Genomic DNA, 26,103 nt, shown 5'->3' on the forward strand with positions numbered 1-26,103 from the left:
TGTTAAAGAGCAGTGGTTTCCTACTTTTCTATTCAGTGAAATATATGACATTATTAGATGAGACATCTTCTAATGTGTATCTAATCTGTCATAAATATACACTCAAACTACAACATTTAAAATGTACAAGTGAGCAAATGTAATTCTTTCTTTTTCATCATCAAGACTCAAAGGGGCTCCAGCACCTCCTTCAGGATCATTCACCTTAATTTTATGTATCGCGATGATAGAGGAGGATAGGACTTTTCTTTTCCTTTCGCCTTTTATTACTTTCGTTTTTGACCGCGGCGCATTTTCACCTTAAAACAGCTTTCAAAGTTTCTGTATCCGTTAAATGCTTTTAAATAGCAAGAGCAGAATCGTTGTTGTTGTTGTTGTTGTTGTTGTTGTTGTTTTCGTGTAGTTTTTTTTTAATTTACTGGCGATGTCTTGGTCGAAGACTCTCTTATTTTTCATCGTCGTCATCGTGTCAGGAAGTATAACGCCATCCAGCTCAGGTAGGTTTAAATAATACTAATTTTATTATATGTACTGTATATGTAGTGTATATGTAAGATGTAGCCTGTCTGTACAGAATTTAAATTATATTTTTTGCATTTATAGTTTTAATCCACATGGAACACACCCAATTACCAAAGTACGATCGCACTGCGAGAACAACGAATTTAATGCATTATTATTATTATTATTATTATTATTATTATTATTCGTAGTAGTAGTAGTAGTATTGATCCTATCAGAAAAGTGAAGAGCTGCCAGTCAGCAGTTTTCTAATTCAAATGAACATGTGACGTAGATAAGGTTGGTGTAGATTTAGAGGTCATTCATCAGTATTCAAAGCATTTCAACTGTTATTTGTCCTCCAGATAAACAATAGAATGTAATTAACTGCTTTAACTTGGGTACCCTGCTTAAACACAGTGTTGAGGTACAACAGAGGACACAGCACTTGTCTGGTTGTTATTTTGTAGATGGACCACTCTACAAGCAAGTGGGTGACACAGCTGTCCTCTCACCGGGTGTTGTGACGAACCCCATCACCAACATATTCTGGAAACATGGATCCAGCATCGCCGTGGAGTGGACCAGTAACAACATTGAATCCTACGGGCAATTCAGAGGTACTCTGGACGTCCTTCACCTCAGATTCAATGAGACTGAATGTTTGTATAAAACAGCATCTTTAGACAAAAGCCCGTAAACTCATTAAGAAACAACAATCCTTTAATTAGTCCTTGATTTAGTCTTGAAGACAGAGAGAAACTAACTGTTGCTTGCTGGTTTTTGGTGACAAATATTCTGGAGAACTAGACGACAACTAAAGCTTTGAAGTTAAATCTAACCGTCTCTGTTCATGTTCTTAGGACGTGGCTCTGTGAATAGTTTAAGTGGAGAGCTGACGATCACAGGACTGACTAAAGAAGACAGCGGCAGCTACACATCAGAGATCAACTTCAGTGTCACCAGCGAGATTGAACTTCAGGTCATCGGTGAGTAAGTTGTATGAAGTCTGGTAAACACAGAGGCTGTTTGTGTTTCCCCTGAACACAAATGAAATGTGACTGTTTTTTTTTTTAACCAGCTCCCGTGTCTACACCCAATGTCTCAACACGGTGTGACAAAGAGAAGACCCACTGTGTTTTCACCTGTGAAGGCGGCACCTCAGAGGCTGAACCCATCACATATACGTGGAAATCAGGTGACATGCACTGGGATGGAACCAAGGAGCACAGTATAACCAAGGTACAGAGGTGACAGTGGAGTTTGTGGATGAATCTTGCAGCAAAGCTGACTGGTGGATGAGCCTTTAGCTAATACTGTTTCACTCAATTTGTAGACAGAGAAGGAGCCTTGGTTCAGCTGTACACTGCACAACCCCATCAGCAACAAAAGCAGTGAAGAAGTCGAAAACCCCTTCATCTCCAGTGAGTTGTCTCACCAACAGATGTGTAGTTTGACAGCACACTAAATGTCAGATGTACAGTTGAGTTGATTTAATATGCTGAGAGCAGCATTTACAATGTAAAAAACACTGTACCTCAGAGTGTATTATCACACATAAGATCAGCCAACAACACTGGAATATATTGGTAGTTTTATTTATTTATTTGTTTGTTTCCTTTTAGGTGACTGGAACCTGTTATACCTCTGGTTCATACCAGCAGTAGTATTACTACTGATGATTGCATGTATCATCTTCTTTGTCATGCGCAAACGCAGAAGAGGTAAGTAGCTATGAAAGACTATATTTGTAGATTTTTTAGGTTTGGTATATCACTGTAAATCTGACTCCAGCTGAGACTCAAAGAATGAATGATTGACAATTTTTGTATCTTACTGTGTCAAACCCCTTTGGAATGTGAGGGAGGTGGAGGAAAGGCAAGTCAAGGATTTTTTGATATGTTGCTCAAATATAAAGAAAAGTAAAAAAAAAATATGAATATGTAAAATACAAGTTCAGAGCTAAGCAGTTTTAGTCCAACCACAAACCACTTTATGTGTTACCCATACACGTTACTCAAGTTTGAGTTCCTTCCTGTCACTGTTTGGTAACCTGCCTCTGTAATGCTAAAACAATGACTGTGGCCTGACTGAGCCCCATTCCTTCCAGTGTAATCACAGCAGGGTGTGTCTGAGCCCAGTGCTGCAACAACTGTGCCCTTAATGTAAAACAAGCCAGAATTACAACGCAAAGTTTGTTTTTTTTTGGCCATGAGTTTTATCAGTTTTGCAGCAGCTGAACTCCAAACAAATTATCTGTAGCACTTCATTTAAAATGAACATTATTAACAAAACCATCTTGTGGATTTTTTAGTTGCAGTTCCAGACCATTTTGAAACAGAAGAGTGTGCAAGATGCTTTGTGGTCGTGACTGTTTTTTTTATTATTTGACAGGGAACTTACTAGTGATGGGGAATGGCCAGGTATATTCCAGCCAGGACCATGGAAACCAGGACCTTCCATTAGTTGCGTTCTCTAATGCCAACAGTGTAACTGGTAAGCAAAACATTATTGACACCAAATAAAAGTGATGGTCAGAGCCATGAAACCAGATTGTAAAACAAGTTTTCTTTTTGTGTAGCCATTTTGAAATAGGATTTAGAAAATAGAATAATTGACATATAGACAAAACAACTTATCGATAATAAAAATAATCATTAGTTGCAGCTCCAGACCAGTTTGAAAGGGAAGAGTGTGGAAGATGCTTTGCGGTTGTGACTGTTTTTTTAATTATTTGACAGGGACATCACAAAAGATGGAGAATGGCCAGGGAATACCCAACCAGGACCAACCAGTGCATAATCAGGTGCCGGCTGACCCAGGAAACCAGGCTGCTTCACATGAGCTGAACAATGTAACTGGTAAGTAAAACATAATGTGTGATGCTCACTATTTTCTGACATTTTCTCATTTTCTGACATTTTGTAGACAAAGCAAATTATCAATAATGAAAATAGGTGTGGAAGATGCTTTGTGGTCTTGAGTGTTCTTTTATTTTTTTTACAGAGACAACACCAATGATGCAGGAGAGCCAGGAAGCACCCAACCAGGTCCAGCTGGTGGACAATCCAGCAGCAGCTCCACACGATGACCAAGGAATAACAACCCAGGATCCAACATTGGTTGTGTCCGACAATGCCGACAATGACATGAGTGAGTAAAATAAAAGGGATGGTCAGAGCCATGAAACCAGATCGTAAAACAAGTTTTTTTTGTGTGTGACCATTTTGAAAAAGGATTTGTGATTAGCTGATGCACAGAAAATGAATCTGCAAGTTTTTTCAATAATAGAATAAAAACATTTTATAGACAAAACAACTTAACAATAATAAAAATAATCAGTAGTTGCAGCTCGGACTGTTGACTGTTCTTTTACTATTTTACAGAGACAACACCAAAGATGGAGACGAGCCAGGAAGCACTCGACCAGGACCAGCTGGTCAATAATCAGGTACCAGCTGACCCAGGAAACCAGGCTGTGTCCCATGAGCTGAACAATGTAACTGGTAAGTAAAACATAATGTGTGATGCTCACTATTTTCTGACATTTTGTAGACAAAGCAATTTATCATCATGAAAATAGATGCTTTGACTGTTCTTTTATTATTTTACAGAGACAACACCAAAGATGCAGACGAGCCAGGAAGCACTCGACCAGGACCAGCTGGTGGACAGTCCAGCAGCAGCTCCACACGATGAACAAGGAATAACAACCCAGGATCCAACACTGGTTGTGTCCGACTATGCCAACAATGACATGAGTGAGTAAAATGTTGTCATACTCAGCGGCATGTGTTGTGAAATAGTGGTGTCTGTTAAAACTGTACTTGTCAGACTGTTATTGTTTTGTGAAATAATCTTGTTATCACTGTGACAGAAGAGTCAGCACTGTTGATGTCAAGTGGCCAAGAACCATCCAACCAGGACCCACCGGTGGATAATCAGGAAGCAGAGCCACAAGAGCAGGAGCAGAGCTGATGTACTTTTGTGTCTGCTTACGTGAGTGTGCCGAAGGCCCTCAGGGGCTTCATCACTGCTGTGTCTTCCGCCATACAAAAGCTGTGATAGGTGCTAACTGTACCAAATGACTGCTGCAGTTTTTTTCAAGCAGAGTAATGGGTATTATTAATGAGAGTACTGAATGTAAACCAGTGTTTTTAGGCTGCTGACCTGTGTTTGGTCTCTGTTTCTGTATGAATGTTAGGGCGTTCCTGTTTGGAGGTACAAAATACACGAGGCTAACTCACCAGCTACTGACATTTCACATTTTGGAAAAGCAGGTTTAAAATCTGTGGCAGTGCTTTTGTTTTTGTAAGAGACATTTGGAAAGAGACAGACCATGAAACAGAGAGAGTGAAGGACACACTGAGTGAAACACAAATGAGAGGTTTCCCCCAAAGTTACTGTATCAGAGCTCAGTTCAGCAACACACGACAAGATTTTTATACAGCTTCACATCTCTGTTATAATACTGTGTAGTGCTTTTGAATTTCTAATATCAATACTACACATGAGCATTTGGTGGGATGGTTTATGCACATCCTTGTTACTTCACTGAACTGGCTGTTGTATATTTTTAGTATCAGGTTGTGCTGAAAGCAACAGTTTGAATATTATAATTAATGGTGCAAAATGAACTCTGAGATGAGATGCACTGATCGATGGCTACAAAGATCATTGTGGCATTTATTAATTTAGGATGGTTGTTACAACCAAGATATTTTTCAGTCAGAATACTCTATATATTTTTATTTATTAATACTTGTCTTGCTCTGGTTCAAACTCAACAGCGTATAAAACCAAGAAAGCTTCTAACAAGCCAAAAGGGAGAAACATAAAATGGACTTTCTCTCTACGTCAAGCAAGGCTACAAATGCCAGTGGATGAACAGCTAATTCATTTTTTTTTTTAATTAGCGTGCTTCATAAAATTATAGGCATTTTGTTTTTTTATTTTGCATTTTGTTTTGTTTCTGTATCTGCCAATGCCCTGCCATTCCCTATCTGTCCAGCAGAGGTCCTCACACACTGTTAATGAAGCAGCTGTGCCCACATCAGTGCTCCCCTGTGTGAGCACAGACGACACATTGAAACTAGAAGGATGTTTGTACTGTTTATTTGTAAGCATACAAGAACTTTTTGCTGTCTGAGCTTTGATTTGTTTTGATGAATTAGATGTGACTGCACATTCCTGTTTGAAAGGATGCTGGACTTCGACAAACACTAATGCTGTGTCTTAAATTCATACTATGCACTGACTATGTTTCCTTCAGGGACCACGAGTCCAGTGCAGTTTGGAAGAACACTGATTTAGTTGCAAGGACAATTCAGGTTGTTCAAATGTATCACAGCTGCAATTATAACACAACAAAAGCGACACCACACCCACAATACAGGTGTCCCATAGGTTACTGTCACAGTATCACTCGGTACACTATCATATAACATCAGGACTGAAGCTGTTCTACATGTTTGTACTGTGAAATCACCTGTGACACTGTGATACACTGTTCTGTGTAGCAGCTGGTTAGAGAAATGAATTATAAATTATTTTTTATTGTATTTGCCTGGATGTATTAATGTATATTTTGGATAAATAAGATATTATAATAAATAGGTAATAAATTTCATAAGTGGATGTTGGATGGATGTTTTCATGGATCAAAGTGTTTGTGACCATTTGGAAATCTACTTCCTGCCATCAAGGTGGAATAGTTACTGTCACCTGGCAGCTGTTGGTGGACAGAGACACACACCCTCATATTCTTCTGGTTGCAGGTGAGCGAGAGGAACAAGCTTATGTTGTGCGTTCAGACAAAAATGACAGATGTTTGCAGAGAGCTGCACTCATTTACAGGTCGCTACATAAGTGCTACCTTCAAGATGAGTCTTCCTGAGCTTTGACAGCCGAGAGCAGGAGAGAAGATGGATGGAATTTAAATTTGAAGTGTGTGAATGAGGAGGTGGGGGGAGGTGGTCTTTACAACAACACATGCCCTGAGAGAGAATACAGAAATGACAGAGCAGCGGTGGTGAAATCACAGTGAAGAGTGGACTTATCTTTACGTGTGCAGACAGGATTGACACTGAGATGAGAAGCTGGGATACCACAGGGAGAGAGATGTGTCAAAGGGATTTTTCTATTCAGTCGTATGGCTCATGACTTGGGGAGGACATGTTCTAACAAACCCTATCACACTGCACTGACACTCACTTTCCTTCTGCCCACTGAGCTATGACAAACAGACGCTTCTTGGCTTTTTTGGGGTTTGAAATCTTCATGGCTAAAACTCTAAACTTTGTCTGGATTTCATGCAGAAAGACTGAGCAGCTTTATGTAAGAAACAAGGATTTGTGGGTTAACTAACATGTATGACCCTTCAGTGTATGTGTTATGTGCAGATAGGTGGTGGTGGATCGTTATGGGGCATCTGTCATCATGAGGAGCCTTTCTCTCTTTAAGGAATGCAGTTTTTAGTCCGGACCACAGACAGGTGCCACACTGCAGGCAACATGTCTGAACAGAGACTCAGTCGAACACATGGAAAACTTTTTGATCCTCAGATGGAGATTTTCTGACTGTTTTACTGTCATAGGACTGCTCTGACTTTATTTTTTCCAAGATCAAAAATCTCTACAGGACCTGAGGATGTGAGCTTTTACACAAGTGCTGTATTTACAAGCACTTAAACTTTCATTTTGTGCTACTTCATACAACTTTCCTGCATTTCAGAAGTCACCAGAGAAGAGGAGGAGAAGAAGAAGAGAAGTTACATGTTTGGGGCTGTAATTATCTGAATAAAGGCCGTCATTTCCCCTTTCTGTGGGCCAGTTTGTCAGGGTGGGATGCTGCTGGGTCAGTGGTTAAAACTCTGTCCTGGTTTGGTTCCCACTGGGAAACACTTTCCCGTCAGATGATAGAAATGGGCTTTTTGGTTGATTTGCAAACTTTTGGTCTCTTTCAAAAGTACTGAAGCACCAAACTTTGTTTTTCTAGTTCTGTCAGCTGCCACACAAGAGCTCATAGATTAGACATAGTTTCACAGCTTTGTGGAGCCTGAGGGGAAGATTTTAGAAGCTTCAGAAAACTTATGAGAAATGTGGTCTTCAAGCCTCAAGGCTCTACTGTAAATCCACTGAAGGCAGATGTGTCAAGCAATAGTTTGAGTTCTACTGGATTAAAAAGAGATGCTTTCAAAATAAAGGTAACTTCATGTGCTGCTAGTTTACAATCTAAAATGATGTATCATAATTTAGTAGTTTACAGATTTGAAACAATGAAGTTGAGTAACATCAATCATTTAGAAAAATAATAATAATAAAATATAAAATATAAATAAGAGTTTCAGGGCCCAGTTGGACTTGTGGAACTTTTACTTTGAAAAACGCTCATGCAGGAAGTTGTTGTTTGATTACTTCCCACTTGACACCTGTCGCCTTGGCACAAAGCTATGCGTAAAGGTGCGCACATCCATCGCAGGTAGGGAAGAGACCGGTGGAGTTGTCCTCACAGCGACTTCTTTTTCTCCAGAAGCTGCCGAATCTGTCCGCTGGAAATGAAAACTCCTCCTCTGACCCTCTGAAAGGATTTTAAGTCTTTTTACTTTTCCCAAAATCAGCAGTTTCGTCAAGGATGCGTCGACGCGACAGGTGGTCGATAATGCGCCTGCAGACCTGCATCTTCAGCCTGTTGCTGGTCTCGCAGACAAAGACACAGCGAAGAGGTAAATGGATGTTTCATGCTTTATTTAATCTGTGCAGCGTGGTTCCTCCTGTTTATTCAGCTTTGTGTTTAAAAGACAAAATCCCAACAAAACCTTAAGTTCCTGCAGAAGTTTTGTACAAAACGTGGAGAAAATAAAACAATTTTTCTTTTTGACAATGCTCTAAAGCTTTTGTATTTTTTAAGCAGTTTATTGTCTTTAATTGGCTCCACAGCACATTGTACCTTTGAAAATTCCCCATACATTCATTTAAAATTTAAATTCTGGCATTTTCATGGACTTTCTCTGAATAATGATCTGGCTGTGAGCTGACACATGATCTCAAAGCTTGGTTTTACAGGCTGGAATGAGGCTGTGGTTGACATGAATGTCTGGACTTGTCTGTTGGGAATTATGAACAACTCACAGCATCTCCTCACTGTCAGAGGCTGCTCTGTCCTTTATTGTCTGGTTCAGGTTTGTTTGGCTTGGAAAATGCACTGAAGTCAGAAGGATGTAGTGTCTGTATCCATCCCTCCATTGTGTCACTGACATGTTCTTCTTATTATGATCTCAGGTGTTTTGTATTTCTTGTATTTGCTGCCTTTGTCTGGTGTTGTGTTGTGATTGAGCTTCAGGTTTACTCACAAAGCTCATTCACCTTGGTTGTTTGACATTTCTTTGTGGTAATTTGCAACTCTTGCAGCTCATTTTGTGTCTCTTTGTAGTCGTCTTTTGTCTCTACGGTCGTTTGTCTCTTAATAGTTGTGGTCATTTTGCGTCTCCTTGTAGTTTTGCATCTCTTTGTGGTCATTTTGTGTCTGTTTGTGGTCATTTTGTCATGAACAGTTAAGGCCACTTGCAGGTGAGGATTGCTACTTGTGCCAATGCGTGTTGGTGTGTCGTAGTGCAGCGCAGTAGGTTGAGTGTGCGTTGCTGTGTGCGCGTGCAGGGCAATGATTTGTGGTTTGCTCAGAGTTTCCCTTCTTCAGGGCTCGTCGGTCCCTCCCAGAGAAACAGATGCAGTTCATTTTACCTGACTGTGGTTTCCCTCCTCTGCTGTCTGCAGCCTCAGACACACACACACACACACACACTCTACACACTCTACACAAAATACACAAACACTATGCTGACATTTAGGCATGTTCACACATTCATGTAGAGACATAGTACTGTAAATGCAGAAGTGCTTCTACAAGCTTGATACAAGTATTCAGGCCTGTGCTCTGTGTGTGTATAAAAGAAGCTTGTCTTTTGTTGTTCTGGTGATTTGTCTTGTTTCTGTTGACACTGAGATATTTACGGTGCAGAAGAAGAAGAAGAAGCTTTTTTTATGCAATTAAACATCAGATTTTAGCATCAGACTCTCAGAACTGCAGAGCGAAGATTTTTCTCTATACTCGGCTGCTGCTCTCAGGTTAAAGTCTTACCTTTAAACTCAAAGGTACTAAATCAGAAGCACCTCACATCAGCAGAGTTTAAATGCTTATTACCACACGTGCACATCACTATATCACCACCACTGCAATACATTTCCTTTGGTTTTGTGTCTGAACGTAAAGATTCATTCATGCAGTGATGATCTGGTTTGTTTTGTGACCCCTCAGGTACCCCTCACTTGACCCATAGGAAAGGTCCTGAACCCCAGAGTGGGCACCACTGCTCAGGACTGCATTATTTATATTTATATTTATAGTAATAACAGTATATTCATTACTTTGCCATTAAATCAAAGTTTAGAGCTGTGTAAGGTGCAATCTAAAAATGTGATGTTTATTTTAAGAGTTTTACTCACTGACCAAAGTGTCTGTAAAATACTGGTTTGAAAGGCTTTCTGGGAAATGTAGGAGATCTTTAACTGAAGCAGAAGAGGATGAAGTGAATCTACCAAATAAGGAAACAGCAAAACTCCTGTTAAACTGCGAGCGTCACAAACTATAATTTACTGTCTCTCAGTGTCTGAGGATCTGAGGGTGGATTGTTCCTCGAAGCAAATCTTCAGAATTTACATCCTCTTTGTTTTCTTTGTCCGCATTTAGCAGCTGTATCACTGCTCAGATTTACTGTAGCTGTGTTTACATGGCGTGTGAGCTCAGTTTCCCCTGGGTGGCCAAACAGCCCCGTTTCCATTACATATGATCCTATGTTTTATCAAAGGAGACAGCAAATGGGGCATATAAAACCTGTGTGCTGTAGTGTCTGTACACATAACTGTGAGCTGTACCTGCAGGATGTAAGAGGACTGTAATACAGAGGATCTCATGGGATAATTAGAGCAGGGGGAAAGTTTCAGGCTGTTTATTTCACCTGATTTTACACTTTCTTTCCTGAATGCAGCTGCTTCAGCCTGTCTGAACACGAGGCCCGTTTCTGTCGTCAAAAATGTCTACGTTGCATTTTACGGGGGAAATTTGCCGGCTGATATTTTCTAGCTGTTGATGCCTCGAGCCCATTACATGCAGCCATGTGTTGAACCTTAAAGCCTGCATCAGTGTGGAAAAGTCACCTGTGTATATACATTTGTGTTAGAGCTGCAGGCTAAGTTAAAGATACGTACTTCACATGCCTTCTTGTGCACAGAGAGGCAGGATTATGAATTTATATCTTCGAACATTTCTTTGAAAAGCATGTTTCACCTTCTGAATCTGAAAATGAATCTCTTTATCGACTCTAATTTCCCTTCTTGGGATTAATAGAGTTAATATATTAAGCAAAAAAAATTCAAACATTTACTTGTCAGCTGTCAACACTTCAAAGCATGGTGATGGCATTTAATAGACTAAATGGTGACAGATTAATTGACAGAAATAATCATTAGTTGTTGGTTTAGTTTTTCCCACGAAAGGCTGCGGAGGACATCAAGACGGATCAGGGTTAAATCACTGTTTGATTGTTATCAATTGGGATGAGAGAGACGCAGGGGGGACATTTATTTACATAAAAACAAAACAGGTCTTTACTTTAAGTCGCTGTGGTCTCTTGGAATGTAATTCATGAAAACCTCACTCTGTGGTTTCTTCTCATCTGAAACACTAATTACAGTGTAAACCTGCTTGCTGCAGCGAAGCCGTGATGAAGACTCACTGTTTGGGTTTGGCAGGAAAACATGTCTGAATCAGCTGCTTGAGATCTGATAACATGACGCACAGGTTACATATATACACCTGTACCTCTCTATAGTGTAGTTTACCTCTTATGAAATGGGTTTTTACACAGAGATGCTGCATGTTACATAATTCCTGTCTCACTGATCATTAATATATCTAATCTGTACTCACTGCATTTCTTGAATTATTGTTACATATATTTACTTATCTCATCTTGACTTGATTTTATCTCGATTTGTCTTTATTGATTTTGTTTTGACTTATCTTGACTTATAGTTCCTTATAGATTGAATTATCTCCGCTTATTTTCACTTATGTTGACCTAGCTTGACTATCTCATCTCGACCGAGCTTGACTTGCCTTATTATCTGGATTTGGTTTTTGTATTTTTTAACTTATCTCAACCTTTCTTGTTACTTATCTTGACACATCGTAACTTTTTTTGACCATAGATTTATCCATCAGAGACGGAGTTGCTGTGTCTTCAGGCTGAATAAACAGTCTGTCTCCCGCCCTCTTGGCTTCTTATAACAAAGCTCGTCCTTATTCTCTACATAGCCTCAAGGACATTTCTCCGGCGTGGTTAACTCCCATTTTTATGTGTAATTACAGCTTTTATCCAGTGTGCGACTCAAATTCAGGAGCTCTGACTCAGCCTGGCCCCTTCAGACTGATTAGACCTGATTAGACCTGCAGACAGTAACAAATGAAACACCAAAGCTCTTTACTGTGGCGTGCAAATGATGATGCCTTCCTATGGAAGACTTTAAAAGCCCCATAAAGGCAGCTGTGGGTGTTTTCTACCTGTACCCGTCTTTTTAAAGTTGACAGCGGAAGTGTGGCGGTGTAGGTATGATCTCACGCTGAGGGGTGAGAGGATGTTTTGCTTTCCATCTTCCATCTTTCTACGCAGCTTATCTGACGTGCCATCTAAACTGGCCGGCCAGAGGGTGCTCTCTGTTTTCCCAGCTGCGGTGCTGGTGGCTTTGAGGTGGTGAGGCGGTGATAACGGTGGCTGTGGTGTGCGTCTCCCACCTGCTCATCTCTTTCAGCAGTTATCGTCCACAGACAGCACGTGAGGATTCAGCTGGATTTCTAGATGTAGGAATCAAACTCAGATTTCTGATTCCAGCCAGCCCGCTTCCTGTCTTGTGAGGGGCCCTTAAGCAAGACATTTAATACCTCCACGCTGACTGTAAGTCTGTGTGGCTAATGACATCAGCTGAAAACATACAGTAAACCTGCACGATTGTTGTTTTTCCTGATGGTAATGACGCCTTTGGTGATAAGCAGACAGTGAATGGGCAGGTGTGCACTCAAGTTTTGATACTCGCTCAGCAAACTGGAGTGAAAAGACACTGTTTTTCCTCTATTTCAGTTTGGTGTAAACTGTGGCGTCATATATTTGATCCAAACCAGCTGCTGCTTTTACAAAACATTAAATAAACCCTCTTACAAATGTATTGTTCCAAAGCATGAAGGATACTACTACTTTTGCAGACAGCATGCTGTTTACTGAAGTCGAGCTGTCAAGTGTGCAACAGGATTTTTAAAATTCTGTAAATCTGTAATCTGGTTAATTTTAAGGAAAGAAACGAAGGAGAATTCAGCAGCGTCACTTTGTTTATCAGCGTCCGTGTGATATAACACCACAGGTCTGTGGAGGCCAAAGAGGCAGTTGTTAGCAAAGAGATATACTGAAGTCCAAGCATCGGTCTGAGGCTGGTTTCACATAAAAGACTTTAAGTTTCCTCCACACACTTGAACGCACAAGCACAGGCTGTGATAGCGAGGAGAAAAGCTTTTTGTTCCCTACAGAAAAGACATTAATCAGTAGCTTTATGTTGAGGCTCACTAATTTCTAACTGACATAAAAAGTTTACTGGCTGTGAAGCTGCTTCACAGTGACAGTGTTTGTGTGTGTGCAGCCTGAACTGCCCTCAACCCGAACCAGGGGTGACTCTCATGGGGACTCCATTGTCATCTTTTCCATTTAGGCAGCGATATGTTTTGCATGGCACATTCCTTGAGTCTTGAAAAGCTCGGGGAGAGCGACGTGAGGAAGAAGAGCTTTGAATCATTTCCACCGTGGAGGCCAAACAGACTCTCTGCCCGTATCATCCAGAGGGGCAGGACCGGCTGCCAAGACAGAGGCCGCGAGCCTCTTAAGACTGATTCACGCTGCTGTAAATCAGCCAAGAGGTCACACGGACAAAGACGACGCTCGGAGGCAGGTCCTCACGTTGGTGTTGGTCAGAGTTTTACTGACACACAGATTTACTGTGCAGAGACTGATGACTGAACCTCACTTGAGCGTGAAGTTGGTTTACGGTTGTTTGTTGTGCTTTGCATTCCAGGATCAGGTCAGATCAGGGATACAAGGGAAGCTGATGAGAGTTGTTGTCTTAATACACCTTCTGATCTTCAACATGTCTTTGTGTGTGTAATGAGCATGATCACACATTGTAGGATATTTGATATCAAAGTCATCTCAAAGAAGTAGAGATGAAGTTGAGTTTAATGGTTTTAAACCAAAGCAAAGTGTCTGTGTTTGTAAAATTTCACTGCTGCTCACAGTTACGCTTTATGAAGAGGAGCAGATCATCAGATAGGCACAAAATCCGCCTGGTTTGTAGGGTTTAACCATAGTTTAAACAGAATTTTGAAACCAGTTATTTGAAAGTGAAAGAAAGTGTTGACAAATGTATTAGGTGTTTGTTCGGTCTGACACGTGACCCACAAGGATTTTCTGCTTATTTCTTCTTACAAAGAATCAACTATTGAATATTTCTCAACGCTTGTCAAAAGTTTAGATTGATTACACCCTGCTTGTGGAGAAGGGTTCACACCAACTCCAGAACATTTTCCTCTCTTCTCTTTTGCAGGATGCATGAAATCCGACCTGATGAGGCTTTGATTTGTGTCTTGACGTCATGTTTTTGAGCAATGTTGAGTTGTTAACTTTCTTTTGTTCACTGACACAGTAGCTGCTCTAGATGAGTCTCTGTGGTTTTTGGTGAGACAGAGTGCGGTTTGCCCTTTTATGACTCACTGTAAGCATTTCTGGGGTAATGAACAGGATTTGCCCTCGAGTGCAGAATCTGGGCTGCAGGAATTTAAACTTTCCCGCAGAGCAGAGGCCTCAAGTTACGAGGCCTTTGCACTTGACTTGAATGTCACGTCCCTTCAAGTTCATGCTGCAAAAATGTACCTCTGACAGGTGAGATCAGCAGAGGGCAGATGGAACAGAGGATCATGTATGTTAAACAGTTTTAATTTTGTTAACGCAGAACAGAAATTAACTTTAAACACTGAGAAAGCTCCATAATTGCTTTAATTTTCTGCCGTCAGTCAGTCCATCAGAGGAGGCGTCTTCATCTCTTTGTGGAACAAAACTTTTCATTTATTTTGGCTTTTTCTTACATTTAGAAGAAGCTACCATGTTCACCACCACTCACCCGTTTTTTTCTTTTTCTTTTTCTTTTTATTATTACTGCTACAACAAATGCCCTCATTCAGCGATGAGGATTCTCCACACAAGGAACCGACTGTCTTATCTTCAAGCTCCCGTGTTGCGAAATGAATTGAGCATTGACGCTCGATAAGGGACCGGCTTGAGAGGTCTCACACCCTCTCGTCTGAAAATGCCCTGCTTTTGTCCATGCCAAAAACCCACTTCAACATACCGCAGGGTGTAAAGATGGAGGAGGGTGGAGTGTCATGGGTGTTGATTTCTGCAGAGCTTCTGCCAAGATGCCCCACAGGGGACTTTTTTTTTTTTCCTTTTGCTTCTTCGCTTTGAAGAATGTGAGTTATTTGGTAACTGTAAAGCACAGCAGGTTTAAATAAAAACGACAGGAAGATTTAGGTTGTAAAACTGTGAGAAATAAACTATATCACACATTTAAACTCATATGTCATTACAGATTTGGTTTGTTACAGATTTATTTTTTGTTTTGTGTCCTTTAGTTTGTCTCAGTAGTTTTACATACGTTCAGACAGCAGGTGGCAGCATTTCATTAAAATTTTATTTTTTGAGTATCTACCTTTTTACAGTGAAATAAATGCAGTAACTTATAGCAGCTCTGACCCCTGTAGCCTCTGTGCTGCTGCTGCCATCTGCTGATTCATGTGAGTACTGTGAGTATAAGAATGGATAACTGCATCGCCAAAAGTATGTGGACACCGTGCAAGACAAAAAAGCACCAGAAATCATTGTTTCACAGCCAAACCGTTTAGAATTTTAGTGTGGTTTGGCCACTTTTGAGAGCATGTGTGTTCACTCACCAGTATTTTGTGGTTAAAAACAAAGATCTGAGCATGTGAACTGCCCTCTGGGAAACAGAAACATGCTACACCAATTAAACACAGGGATGGTGAAGCTGCTGGGCCTGAGAAACCCCAGAAGGGACAAATACACGCTTGCTCTTGTGATCCCAGATCTGTATTTCTATTTCATAAAAAATGGAAAATGAGAAGAAGAGTGGCAGGAGGCTTTGATGTCCCATCATTGAGATAAAAAAGTTATATGAGGCAAAGGATGTGAAAATGTTTTGGTGATTAATGGCTCTGTTAACCTTCAAGCTGGTGGTCTGTGCAATTACTGTCTTTGCGCAGCAGTTGTAAAGATGTAAATGCAACCAATCACAGTCTGAGTTTCAGCTGGTGACAGGTATGAACTCTGTACGTCCTCCTCACCACGTCCCACACAGACACAATCCCATATATGGAGATTTAACCAGTTCAAACAGAAAAACCTTAACGAGAAAACTCTTTAAACAAAAAACGCTAAAGTCATTTCTCTGTGTTTTGCGTTTGGCCTGACAAATTCAGACACTCATAAGTCTCCTGACGGTCTCTCAGCTCGGGAGGAATCTTGTTGCCATGGCGATTAGTTGAGGTTGGGGGAGATTTAGATGCTCCACTGGTAATTTAGCACAGCTGCAACTTATACACTGCCTCTCTTATTTCACCTCTTTTCTCTTTCTCTCCTCCACTAACATCCTACAATCTATCAATCTTTCTATCCGTCCTCTGCATGGCCATAAGCATCATAAAGGAAAGTTTGTTATTTTTGGAAAATATGCTAACTCACTGTCTTGCTACAAGTTAGATTACCAGTTTAATATCTGTCTGTACAGCAAAGAGGTGGTTAGTTTATCTCAGCACAAAGACTGGAAACAGGGGGAAATAGCTAGCCTTTCTGTGTTTGAAGCTGCATCCCGGTAAATCTCCCTACAGGATCCCACATGTTATATTATCTGATCTTATTATTCCTTTAATAGTACATGCTTTCTTTAGAAGATTTCCAGAAACGATCATTTTAAAAAGGAGCAAAAAACATCCTGAGGGCTTCCTTCCAAAATAAAATCAACATGTTCAGGCCATGCATATTTTCCAGGGGTTGCTGAAAGGCATTCTGGGTAATTTAAGGACTCATTAACTAAAGCAGGTTGCGAGAAATATTTTCTTTAAGTAGACAGATTCCCACTGGAGCTCTAATACGCATCTGTAGCTCACTAGACGCCCCTGCAATGTGCTTTGTGTAACTGCATATGTAAATGTTGGTGTGTAGTACTGCAAATGGAAAGCACCAGGTGACTTCATAAACTGACATTCACTGACTCACTGAAGCATAATAGTGTGGCGTGTTTACTTACCCTGCTCATGGCCCTGTGCAGGTCAGAGCGGCTGACAGCTGATAGTGATGAAAGGTGTTGGAAACACCAGAGGGAGGTTAACATGTATGTGGGAGAGTCTGCAGGGCATCTATGGTGATATATGGACGAGTGTGTCGAAACACGAACACGACATCTAGGAACATAATGTGTAAAAGAAAAAGTCCTCCCAGAGTTTTAATATTCAAAGTCCAGATATCTGTTAAAAATATAATTTGGTTAAAACTAGCTTCCTTTATAATACATGTGCAATGTAATACAATGCAAATGGAGCACCAGTTATCATTCATTAACAAGCTTTGACAATAAGGAGCATCTCACATCTGTGACAGCTGATGTTCACATACTCCCCAAAGCGTCCACACTGGTCCCCGGACGGAGAGACAGCTCCTTCTTTTCACTCCGTCCTGCTCAGCGTCTGGCTGAATGTGCCGAGCACATATGCTGACAGCGGTAGCCGAGTTGTGTGAATGCACGAATTATCAGAATGTGGCAGTTTCCAAAGCTGCGAATGTCGTGCAGCGTGGGTGTGGGAGGTCTGAGGACTGGAATGTGTAACAGCTGGATGTCCTAGCTTGGCAGATGCGACGGGTAGCTGGATGATGGGGGCACTCAGGGCCGTGTGGAGGAGGAGGCCTGGGAGAAGAGGGGTGTGTGGTAGAGAGAGGGGGGGGTGCTTCTCTCCCTTATCGCCCATCTGTGAGAACCTGGAAGTGGTACATTTTCCGAGGATTTTCTGCGATGAGGCAATGGAGTCGGTTCCCGGGGGGAAAAGCTTAAGACATCGATCCAATGAGACACGCCCTCGCTGGCTGCCTCACTTTCTCAGCTGCTATCTTTCATTCATCCCTCACACTGCTGCTGCTCTTCTCTCCAGCAGGCCCCATGTTCATTTATTCACACTTGTGTTTGCCCTGTTGCTTTTTGGATTCATCACCAAACTATTAATCACCGCAAAACACATCACAAAGCACCAGAAAGTTGAGTCTGCAGCAGTGTAGTCGCACACAATATCACTGTCTAGGTTTTTCCTCTATTTGAAACAAGGCAATAAATCAGACATGTCAGCATTGTGTAACTGAACACCACATTTGTTTTGCTGTTTTGTGAAACAGTAAAGTAAATCATTTTTCATTTGGATGTCACTCAGTTTAAAGCTGATACTCTCACAGCGTCATCACAACCTGCCAGCTGACCTAAAGTATTCCTTTATGTATGTAACTGTATTACTGACTCACCGGTTGGTCAAATGTTGATACAACAATGTGCAGAAATAGCTGAAGCTGTGCTGCAGTGACACTTGTGACACTTCTACCTGTGTGGATTCGTTAACTAAAAGGCTGAAGTAAACTTTGTGCTGTTCTGTAAATACTTTTGCTCAAGGACACTTCTTCTGAACTTGAGGTTCTTGCCCACTTCGATGCGCATGACAGCTTGGATTTTAGACACTCAACACAATGGGAACAAAACCTGTTTATTATGGTCAAAACATATTTGAGAACTCCATATTTTTTGGAGGTTATTTCTGTGCAGGATGGGTGTGTCGTTGTGGTAACAGGAACGCTTGCATGCTTTTTCTCCATGCAGCAGAAATGGTCTTAGTTACTGACTCATTTACTCACACAGGGGAGGGGTTTTAGTGTGTGTTGGGGCAACTCAGCATCACTATTACAAGCCTGCCTCCACACATGGGTCTCCCCCTGTCCATGTAAGTGCTTTTGCATGAGGGAGTTTGCAGCAGCCGTGTGCTGGGAGCTCTAGAGGGAGGGTCTGCAGAGTTTATATGTCTCTGCTTAAACTCAGTGGATGCTCAGTGGTCCTTGAACAGTTTGGATCTAACTGCTGACCTGGCTGGCTAACAGGTGGTGCTTTGGGGAAACAGTGAGAGCACTGTGTGGAGTGCTGCTGCACGCTAAGACTCTTTGAGGACTGTTGCAGGAGCCAGCAGCATGTTGAGGATCCAGACATGGTTGCTTCTCTTGGTTCTCTGTGCTGGGAGCTTGGATGCCTGGTTCTGGTCTTCAGTTCCCCACACAGAAATCCCAACAAAGGCAACGGCAACCGAGACAAGGGCAACAGACACAATGGCAACTGAGACAGCGGCAACAGGTACAGCTGCTACACAGACAGCAGCAACAGAGACAGGGGTAAAAGAGACAATGGCAACAGAGACAGCGGCAACAGATGCAGCTGCAACACAGACAGCGGCAACAGAGACAGTTGCAGCAGAGACAGCTGCAACAGGGACAGCGGCAAAAGAGACACCTCCAACAGAGACAGGGACAACAGAGACAACGGCAGCAGAGACAATGGCAACAAAGACAGCTACAACAGAGGCAGCTGCAACAGAGACAGCAGCGACAGGGACAGCAGGAACAGGGACAGCAGGGACAGCAGGAACAGGGACAGCAGCAACAGAAACACCGCCAACAGAAACACCGCCAACAGAGACAGAGGCAACAGAGACAGGGGCAACAGAGAAAATATCAACAGAGACACCAGCAGCAGAGACATTGGCAGCAGAAACAACAGCAGCAGAGACAATGACAACAGAGACAGCAGCAACAGAGAAACCAGCAACAGAGACAATGGCAACAGTAACAACAGGTGCTGCCACAACACCCAATAGCACAAAGAAGAGGGAGGAGGGAGAGGAGGAAGACAACTTGTCTGGGGTTGGGGAAGAAATCATCCTCGGGGCCACAGTAATCCGTAAGTTTGTCGAGGCGTGGGACGTGACCCCGACTCCCGGGACTACTAACGGAGGCCTGACAGAGAAGGTGGAGAGAATTAGCCCTAACACACCGGGTAATACAGATAGGTTGAGAGGGGAGAGGGTGGAGGAGGGGTCTGGTGTTTGGGCAGGGGATGGATCTGGTTCAGGATCAGGGTCCACAGCTGATCTTGAGACAGATGTAGAATCAGTGATGGTCTTGAGAAGTGTTAAAGTCCTGCCTAGCAATTTAACCGGTGATGCTTTTAAAATGAATGGGACTCATGAGGATGTTCTGGATTCAAAGGTAACTCCCCCTGATAGTCGCATCAATGCTTCGGACTCACCTTGTCTCCCTGTGCCCTCTGATTGGCCCATTTGCTCGGGCAAACAGTCAAGGTTTTTCATGCTGCCCAACTTTTTCAACCACACATCTGTGGAAGAGGTGGGGGCGGTCCTACATGAGTGGGCGTGGTTGACGAGGGCAGGGTGTCACTACGGCGCAGAGTGGTTCCTCTGCCTCCTGCTGACTCCCAGGTGCCTTTCACCCCCTGCTCCCCTGCACGTGCCCTGTCGCAGCTTCTGCCACGTTCTGCAGGACAGCTGCTGGACGTCCATGGAAAATGGGCGCCTCCCGGTGGAGTGTCACCTCCTGCCTGAAAGAGCGCAGGAGCCTGGGCGTCCGGCATGCGTGTCAGTTAGTAACTGGAAAGGTAACCCCGGCGGGTTAGAATGTATCCTGTGTGGTGATACATTTTGAATCCGATGTCATGTCACTTTTCGTGGTTGACGTTTAAACGTTAGTCTGTGTGTGTTCGTGCAGAGCTGTTGATGCCATTTTGGACATCTTTCCCCATCACATGATTCACTTGAAACATGATTTTGCATGTTTTTGCCATTTAAAAAAAAAAAATTGCAAACAAATACTTGCCATATATGCAACACAGCATATATCCACCACTGTGCAGTAGGACTTACCATTATACCCACCTAAAAATAGCCAGAGACACATTAAAGTGCACATGTTGCTAAGCAGAAATACAAAGAATATTTTCTGTGCACGGGAGACTTTTGTTCCCTGACGTTAGCCTTGAGGGCAATGTCTCCTCCCCTCCACTGCCTTCAGGCAAACTCAGGGAATAAAAGTCTGTTTCCTTGCTGGTGTTCCAGGGGAAAAATGGCCTCTGGTGTCGTACTGTTATAATATATTATCGGATTATTATTACTGATGCATTCATTAATATCACTGTGCAGACTGATTTGGTTACTGCACAGATAAGTTAACAGACAAAAATAAAAAATATCAGTATTTGCGGTTGCCAGTAATGTAAAGCACAAACAGTCTGCAATTAATGGTTAAAACATGCAAAAACACTTGGTGTGGTTGTTGTTGCTGCTCCTGTTGTGGCGTCACTTTCTGTCCAAAGCACGTCTACAGAAGGTTCATTAGCACGAAAGCGCATGACGCAATGCCTGAGTTCACGTCACTGTCCCAGGATGCATGCCACTTTTCATGTGATTGTCTCGTCACGGTGCAAAACTGCATTTGCAAAAGCCCTGTTTCTGTGTGATAAGTCAGCAATGGTCAGCAACGTTACGTTACAGGTTCTTTGAAAATAGTTTTTTCAGAAACATTTCCCTGGGAATAAACACTTAAGATAGGAAATGCTGCAGAGACCCCTGTCCAGAATTTTAGTGCCATCGTAAACTTTGCAATATGGATTTGTCTTTTGGGGGTTAGCAGTATGAACTTTGCTACATTAAACTGTCTTTATCTTGTGTTTTCCCACAAGAATTTTTAAAGTGTTCTAGGTTTAAGTGGGAGACAGTTCTGTTACTTATGTGCCATGTAGGCTTTTTTGTTTGGATGACCTTTAAACTCAGACATAAACTGTGCTTAAAGCTAAAATTTGGAAGGAACTCAGCCATAGAAAATACAGAAGTCTGTGAAATAAATGAATATTTTACTTCCACAGTGGAGTCTTACAGCTGAAGTACTGTACATGGTGTAGAAGTTTGTTTTTCCATGAATAATTATTATCAAAATCTCTTTACATTTGCTGCTCATGCAGTACAGGATATGAAATGTCACTGTGCTTGTCATTGGGAGCAATGAGACGTCTCAGCTTTTCTCAACCCTGGACTACAGTAACTTTGCTACGTGTTTTAAATTTTCAAAGGACATTTAAGGCTCTTATAATATTGTATTTATGCTTTATTCTCTTGGCAGGACAAGGCAATCAGTGGTTTCCCACCTGCAGCATCAGTGTGGTCAGGCAATAATCACTCTGTGGCTCTCATCACATCCTACTCTTGCATGCTGGTCACCATTTCTGTCCTGGGTTATCTCGCTGTCATCATATTTCACGATTTCTGATCAACCGGCCTGGAATTTTGTGCGGATTTAGAGGCGAGCGGGGGACTTAGTATCTAGGATCCCAAAGAGGGAAACAATTGGCCCATCTGTGGTTGGGAGGGAGGGCTGAGGATGGCATTCATGATCACAGCTGTGGGTGGGAAAGTGGTCTGTTCGGTAGAAAGAGTGTGGCAATTGTGTGCTTGGTTTGGGAGAAAGGGCAACGGTCTTGCACTCTGTAACAAGAGAGCCTTGTGACCGGGATGAGACGGGGCGGCTCAAGTCTCTGCCAGAGGTCAGAGGGCACAGCCAGTCGCCTCCACTCTCCAAAACCAGTTACACTTGATGGGTGGTAATTAACTGTTCGGCCAACTATTAGAAGATGTGCAGAAAGACACAAGAGTGGGACAAAATGTGAGAGAGACCTTTATGCCGAAGGGGAATTACCCACTCTGTTCTTCAAAAACACTGCATGGCGTCACTTTAATCACTTTAATTTCTATTATTTTCATTAATCAGTGTCTAAAAAAAGACCCTGAGTCTTTTCTGTTTGCCTGAGATGAACTCTTTTTCAGTTAGTGGTGAACTGGGTTCTGCTCTTGCAGCAGCAGCAGCAGCAGCAGCAGTGGTGGAAAACAGCGAGAGAGGAAGTGAAAGCACCAATTTTACATAAACGTTCAGTTAAACATCTCAGCTCTGGCTGGGCTGCATACGTTTACCCAGTTATGTTGTATAATGCAGATAAGTCTATGTATGTGATTCTGCAGCAAAGCAGAAGATCAAGGTCAAAAAGATAATAGTTTCAAAGTGTAGTTTTTAAGGGTGGAGAACATTAAATATAAAGAATTAAAAAGGAGATAAAAGTTAAACATTCACGTGTTGCGTAGCTTCTGGTGTCTCTCACAAATCGGTGGTATTTGTGCAGCACACGTTTCTGGTTTCTTGGACCGCAGCCAAGAAACCATGACTATGTCAAATTTTGATGCTCTATGAAAAGCGAATCCATCTGATGTCATCTGATCTCAAAGAGTCGCTTTCTCCTCACTGATCCCCCATCAGTCAGCCTTCGTTGGCTCTCAGCCCTCAGCTTATTCAAACGTGGATTAAAGTCTGACTGTGTGGCAGCTGCGTGGCCTCTGTCTGAAGTGTTAACTGATGCCTCCCTGCTTCTCAGACGTGTAAAGTCCAGTTGGTTTGGTCCCAGGAGGACAGAGCTACAACCGTGGGAGCTGATGGATGAAGCCACCGGCTTAATTAACAGTGGGCATCTCTTGTTGTTGTAAATACTGAGTGTCTCCCCTTCCTGAAAGAAACACTGAGTTTAAAGGCTAAACATTTTTTTCCTGTCTTGTTTTAAGGTGAAGTGTCAGACTGTCTGAACTGTAGGAATACCTCAGATTTACACAGTTAAATTAGTTTGTTATTGCAGTGCTTTCTTTTCCAAATAAGGGCTGCAGCTTTCAGATGGAGGTACAGTAAGCTCTAGTTGAGCCATTCTTTAATGGTGGTGTAATGTTCCTGAACATTTCTGCATGCAACAAACTAAACTGACTAAAAAGTCTGACATGCCTTTCATGTAATTACACATGAGGAATGAGTTGGTTTTGTCCAAAAGGGCATTTCAGGGCAACCAGAGGAGGACGGTTGTTGCAGCTGCAACAATTTTAGTTTCTTTAATTCCAGGCTTTTGTATGAGAAGCTCACAAATAGCAACCCAATACTTTTCCTCGTGTTAATAAGTAATTTGTTTCTACCTGAAGGGAGAAATGCCAGTGTTAATATTCTTGCAGGGTTTGGTTTTGAGATTTAACCCGATGAGTCAGTTGTGTTTGTATCTGCTGTGATAAAATCTGGCCTATTGTAGATTTTTAAAGAAACCCTATGTGTTTTTTATGTTTAGCTTAGTCTCCAGTGAAACAGCTTTTTTCGTCCCTGGGGGAGACGCTCTACCCTCCTAAACCTCTGGAGGAGTCCATTAGTTCCACAACGACATTTCAGCCTGTTTTAACTGGCATGTTGAGTCCGTGCAGGCTTTTGGGACTGATTCTCTGTCTTCCTGCTTCATCCTATTAGTGTCCCTCATGGTCCACTTTCCCATGGACATCTGACACGCATTTCCTTCCTGCCTCCGTCTGTTCATCTGTCTTTCTCTGCCTCTCTTCAATGACAGTATCTTTTTTTTTTCTTCACATAGTAAAACAGGCAGTGAATTTTCTCCAGGGTTACATGTCGGAAAATACAGACATGGCACTTCAGTAATGCTCTGTAACAGAATTTTTTGCCAGTGCCTTCAGGGCTGAGAAACATTGCATGTTTTTCTTCCGTTCAATGGATCCTGTTAACACAAAGAAATGGAGTCAGAGAGGAGACAGAAGCAGACATGTGGGTTAACACGATGATGGTTTGCAGGCAAAGTTCCCACGTGTGGGTGTCATGCCAGCTTCCATCTGTCCTCTGGATAACAGCTGATCATGGACTTGAGCTTTTAATGGTCAGTATTTGTGGTAGAAATAGTGATATTCATAAGCAGTAATAGTAATGTAAAATTTATTTTCTTCCAGTTTGATGTGGACACAGCGCTCACAGCTCCGACCTCAGCCCCATCCAACACCTTTAGGATGAACTGGAACAGTGACAGCATCAGTGTTGAGCAAATCCCTGCAGCTGGGGTCCAAACTCGAGTGGAAAACCTGAAACCAGTAGAGCGGAGGCTGTTATAGGCGCAGATTAATGGCTGTAGTGTGCAAGTTCTTTTGTAGTGAGCTGGGAAAAGCATTTCTCTTTGTGCACCAGGGAACTGTGATGTTGAAACAGGAAAAGGCCAAACTGCAAAACTGCTGCCAGAAAATTTAAAGCCTGAATATTGTCTAAAATAATGAATACAGTAGTGATCCTCAGCCTTCTCAGCTTGTGACCCCATAAAAGAGGAGCTTTGCTGATTTTGCACATCAAAGTGTGAAATCAGGTGTTGGGGAGTACTGCTGGGAACTGAAGTCTGAGAGATGTCACCTGGGTCAGCATCGTTTGGGTCTGAAGTTTGAAAAAGAAAAAAATCAGAGTGTGGAGACGGAGAGAAGTGAGATATCACATCTCTGGTTCTGCCGCATTGATTCTGATCCTTTTTTAAGCTGTTCGTCGTGAATCTGAATCGGTGGAGTTCTCTTTTAAGATCAAGATATTTTTTCTCCTTGTTCATCACCAGCTGTGACCAGTTCAACCACAAAACAATTTATTTGTTTTATTTTTAGTTGCCTGAAGAGTTCCGGTCATTTGCTAAAAAAATAATAACGATTACGGGACAGTCTAAATAAAATAAACACAAGATAATTTTGTGTGCAGAACGCTTTTTCCTGGTCCCTCTCCTCTTAATGTTCTATCCCTAAGCTTGATATTGTGACCCCTTGTGCAGCCCCAAGGTTGGGAAACGCTGGTACATTCCTTGTTCTTGCTTTGCTGATGGTTCACAGGAAAAACAGAATTAAATTCAGAGCCTGAGACTGAGATTGAAACTCTGATAAAGAAATTAGTAAAGTGTGTGTAATTGTTATGTTATGGTCATGTAGCCACAGCGTTGCTGGTTTAAAAGAATAGTTGGCAGACATTGTTCATGTTCATCGGGAGACCTGTGGTCGGACTGGACGGCTTCCAGATGTGAACGCGGACGAAACTGAAACAGAACTTGGCCTGAGAAAGTAATGTTCAAGGAAGCTTCCTTGAATAAAAAGTTGGAAACAAACTCACATGAAGTTAAAAAATATATATATATATACATACATAATCTGACCCACCTGATTCATGTAACAGCTGCAGCAGCTGTGTCAGTGTGAGATTAACCAAGAGCAGGTGCCCTCAGTGGGAAGCTGACCACCCGCCGTGCCCTGATCGAGCTCCAACTGGACGCAGTTCTCGCAGGATCCAGGCTTAGCTGGAGCTGTGCAGGTCGAGACAACATAACACCCACCATTCATGAAAAAGGGACTGTGTACATGAGTGTTTGTGTGTGAGAACATGTGTTTGGGATTACTCCCTGCCAGCGTTGGGCT

General features: G+C 42.2%; 2 protein-coding genes across 12 annotated transcripts in view; both read left to right on the top strand.

Moving 5' to 3' along the window:
* Positions 1-238: 238 nt before the first annotated feature.
* Positions 239-6,130, top strand: LOC121178173. Of its 4 annotated transcripts, none has more exons than XM_041032715.1 (12): positions 239-497; positions 972-1,121; positions 1,365-1,490; positions 1,583-1,743; positions 1,838-1,925; positions 2,127-2,225; positions 2,896-2,997; positions 3,243-3,362; positions 3,508-3,654; positions 3,888-4,007; positions 4,116-4,262; positions 4,382-6,130. In XM_041032715.1, exons 1-12 carry the CDS (start codon positions 425-427, stop codon positions 4,477-4,479), a joined length of 1,431 nt encoding a protein of 476 aa, XP_040888649.1. In that variant the 5' UTR covers positions 239-424; the 3' UTR covers positions 4,480-6,130. The 4 variants fall into 4 exon arrangements, with proteins under 4 accessions (XP_040888649.1, XP_040888650.1, XP_040888651.1 ...); XM_041032714.1 differs by having other exon boundaries at positions 241-497; positions 4,379-6,130; XM_041032716.1 differs by lacking the exon at positions 3,888-4,007 and having other exon boundaries at positions 4,379-6,130.
* Positions 6,131-7,963: 1,833 nt separating this feature from the next.
* Positions 7,964-26,103, top strand: part of LOC121178028 (collagen alpha-1(XVIII) chain-like) — a 33,715-nt gene continuing 15,575 nt past the window's right edge. For 4 of the 8 annotated variants that reach the window (XM_041032511.1, XM_041032512.1, XM_041032514.1 and 1 more), the window contains exon 1: positions 18,681-20,417. In XM_041032511.1, coding sequence (XP_040888445.1) covers positions 18,941-20,417 — 1,477 coding nt within the window. In that variant the 5' untranslated portion in view covers positions 18,681-18,940. Of the gene's footprint in view, positions 8,225-18,680; positions 20,418-26,103 lie in introns of those variants that run through there. The other 4 variants (XM_041032515.1, XM_041032519.1, XM_041032518.1 and 1 more) reach the window with 3 other exon arrangements.

Source organism: Toxotes jaculatrix, chromosome 24, assembly GCF_017976425.1.
Source record: "Toxotes jaculatrix isolate fToxJac2 chromosome 24, fToxJac2.pri, whole genome shotgun sequence".
NCBI classification, from domain to species: domain Eukaryota; kingdom Metazoa; phylum Chordata; class Actinopteri; family Toxotidae; genus Toxotes; species Toxotes jaculatrix.

Excerpts from the sequence above, each read along its gene's own strand:
- LOC121178173 (XM_041032714.1), top strand. The coding sequence starts at position 425 with ATGTCTTGGTCGAAGACTCTCTTATTTTTCATCGTCGTCATCGTGTCA. Across the intron at positions 1,491-1,582 it reads GATTGAACTTCAGGTCATCG|CTCCCGTGTCTACACCCAAT; the intron begins GTGAGTAAGTTG and ends TTTTTTAACCAG. Across the intron at positions 4,008-4,115 it reads TGAGCTGAACAATGTAACTG|AGACAACACCAAAGATGCAG; the intron begins GTAAGTAAAACA and ends ATTATTTTACAG.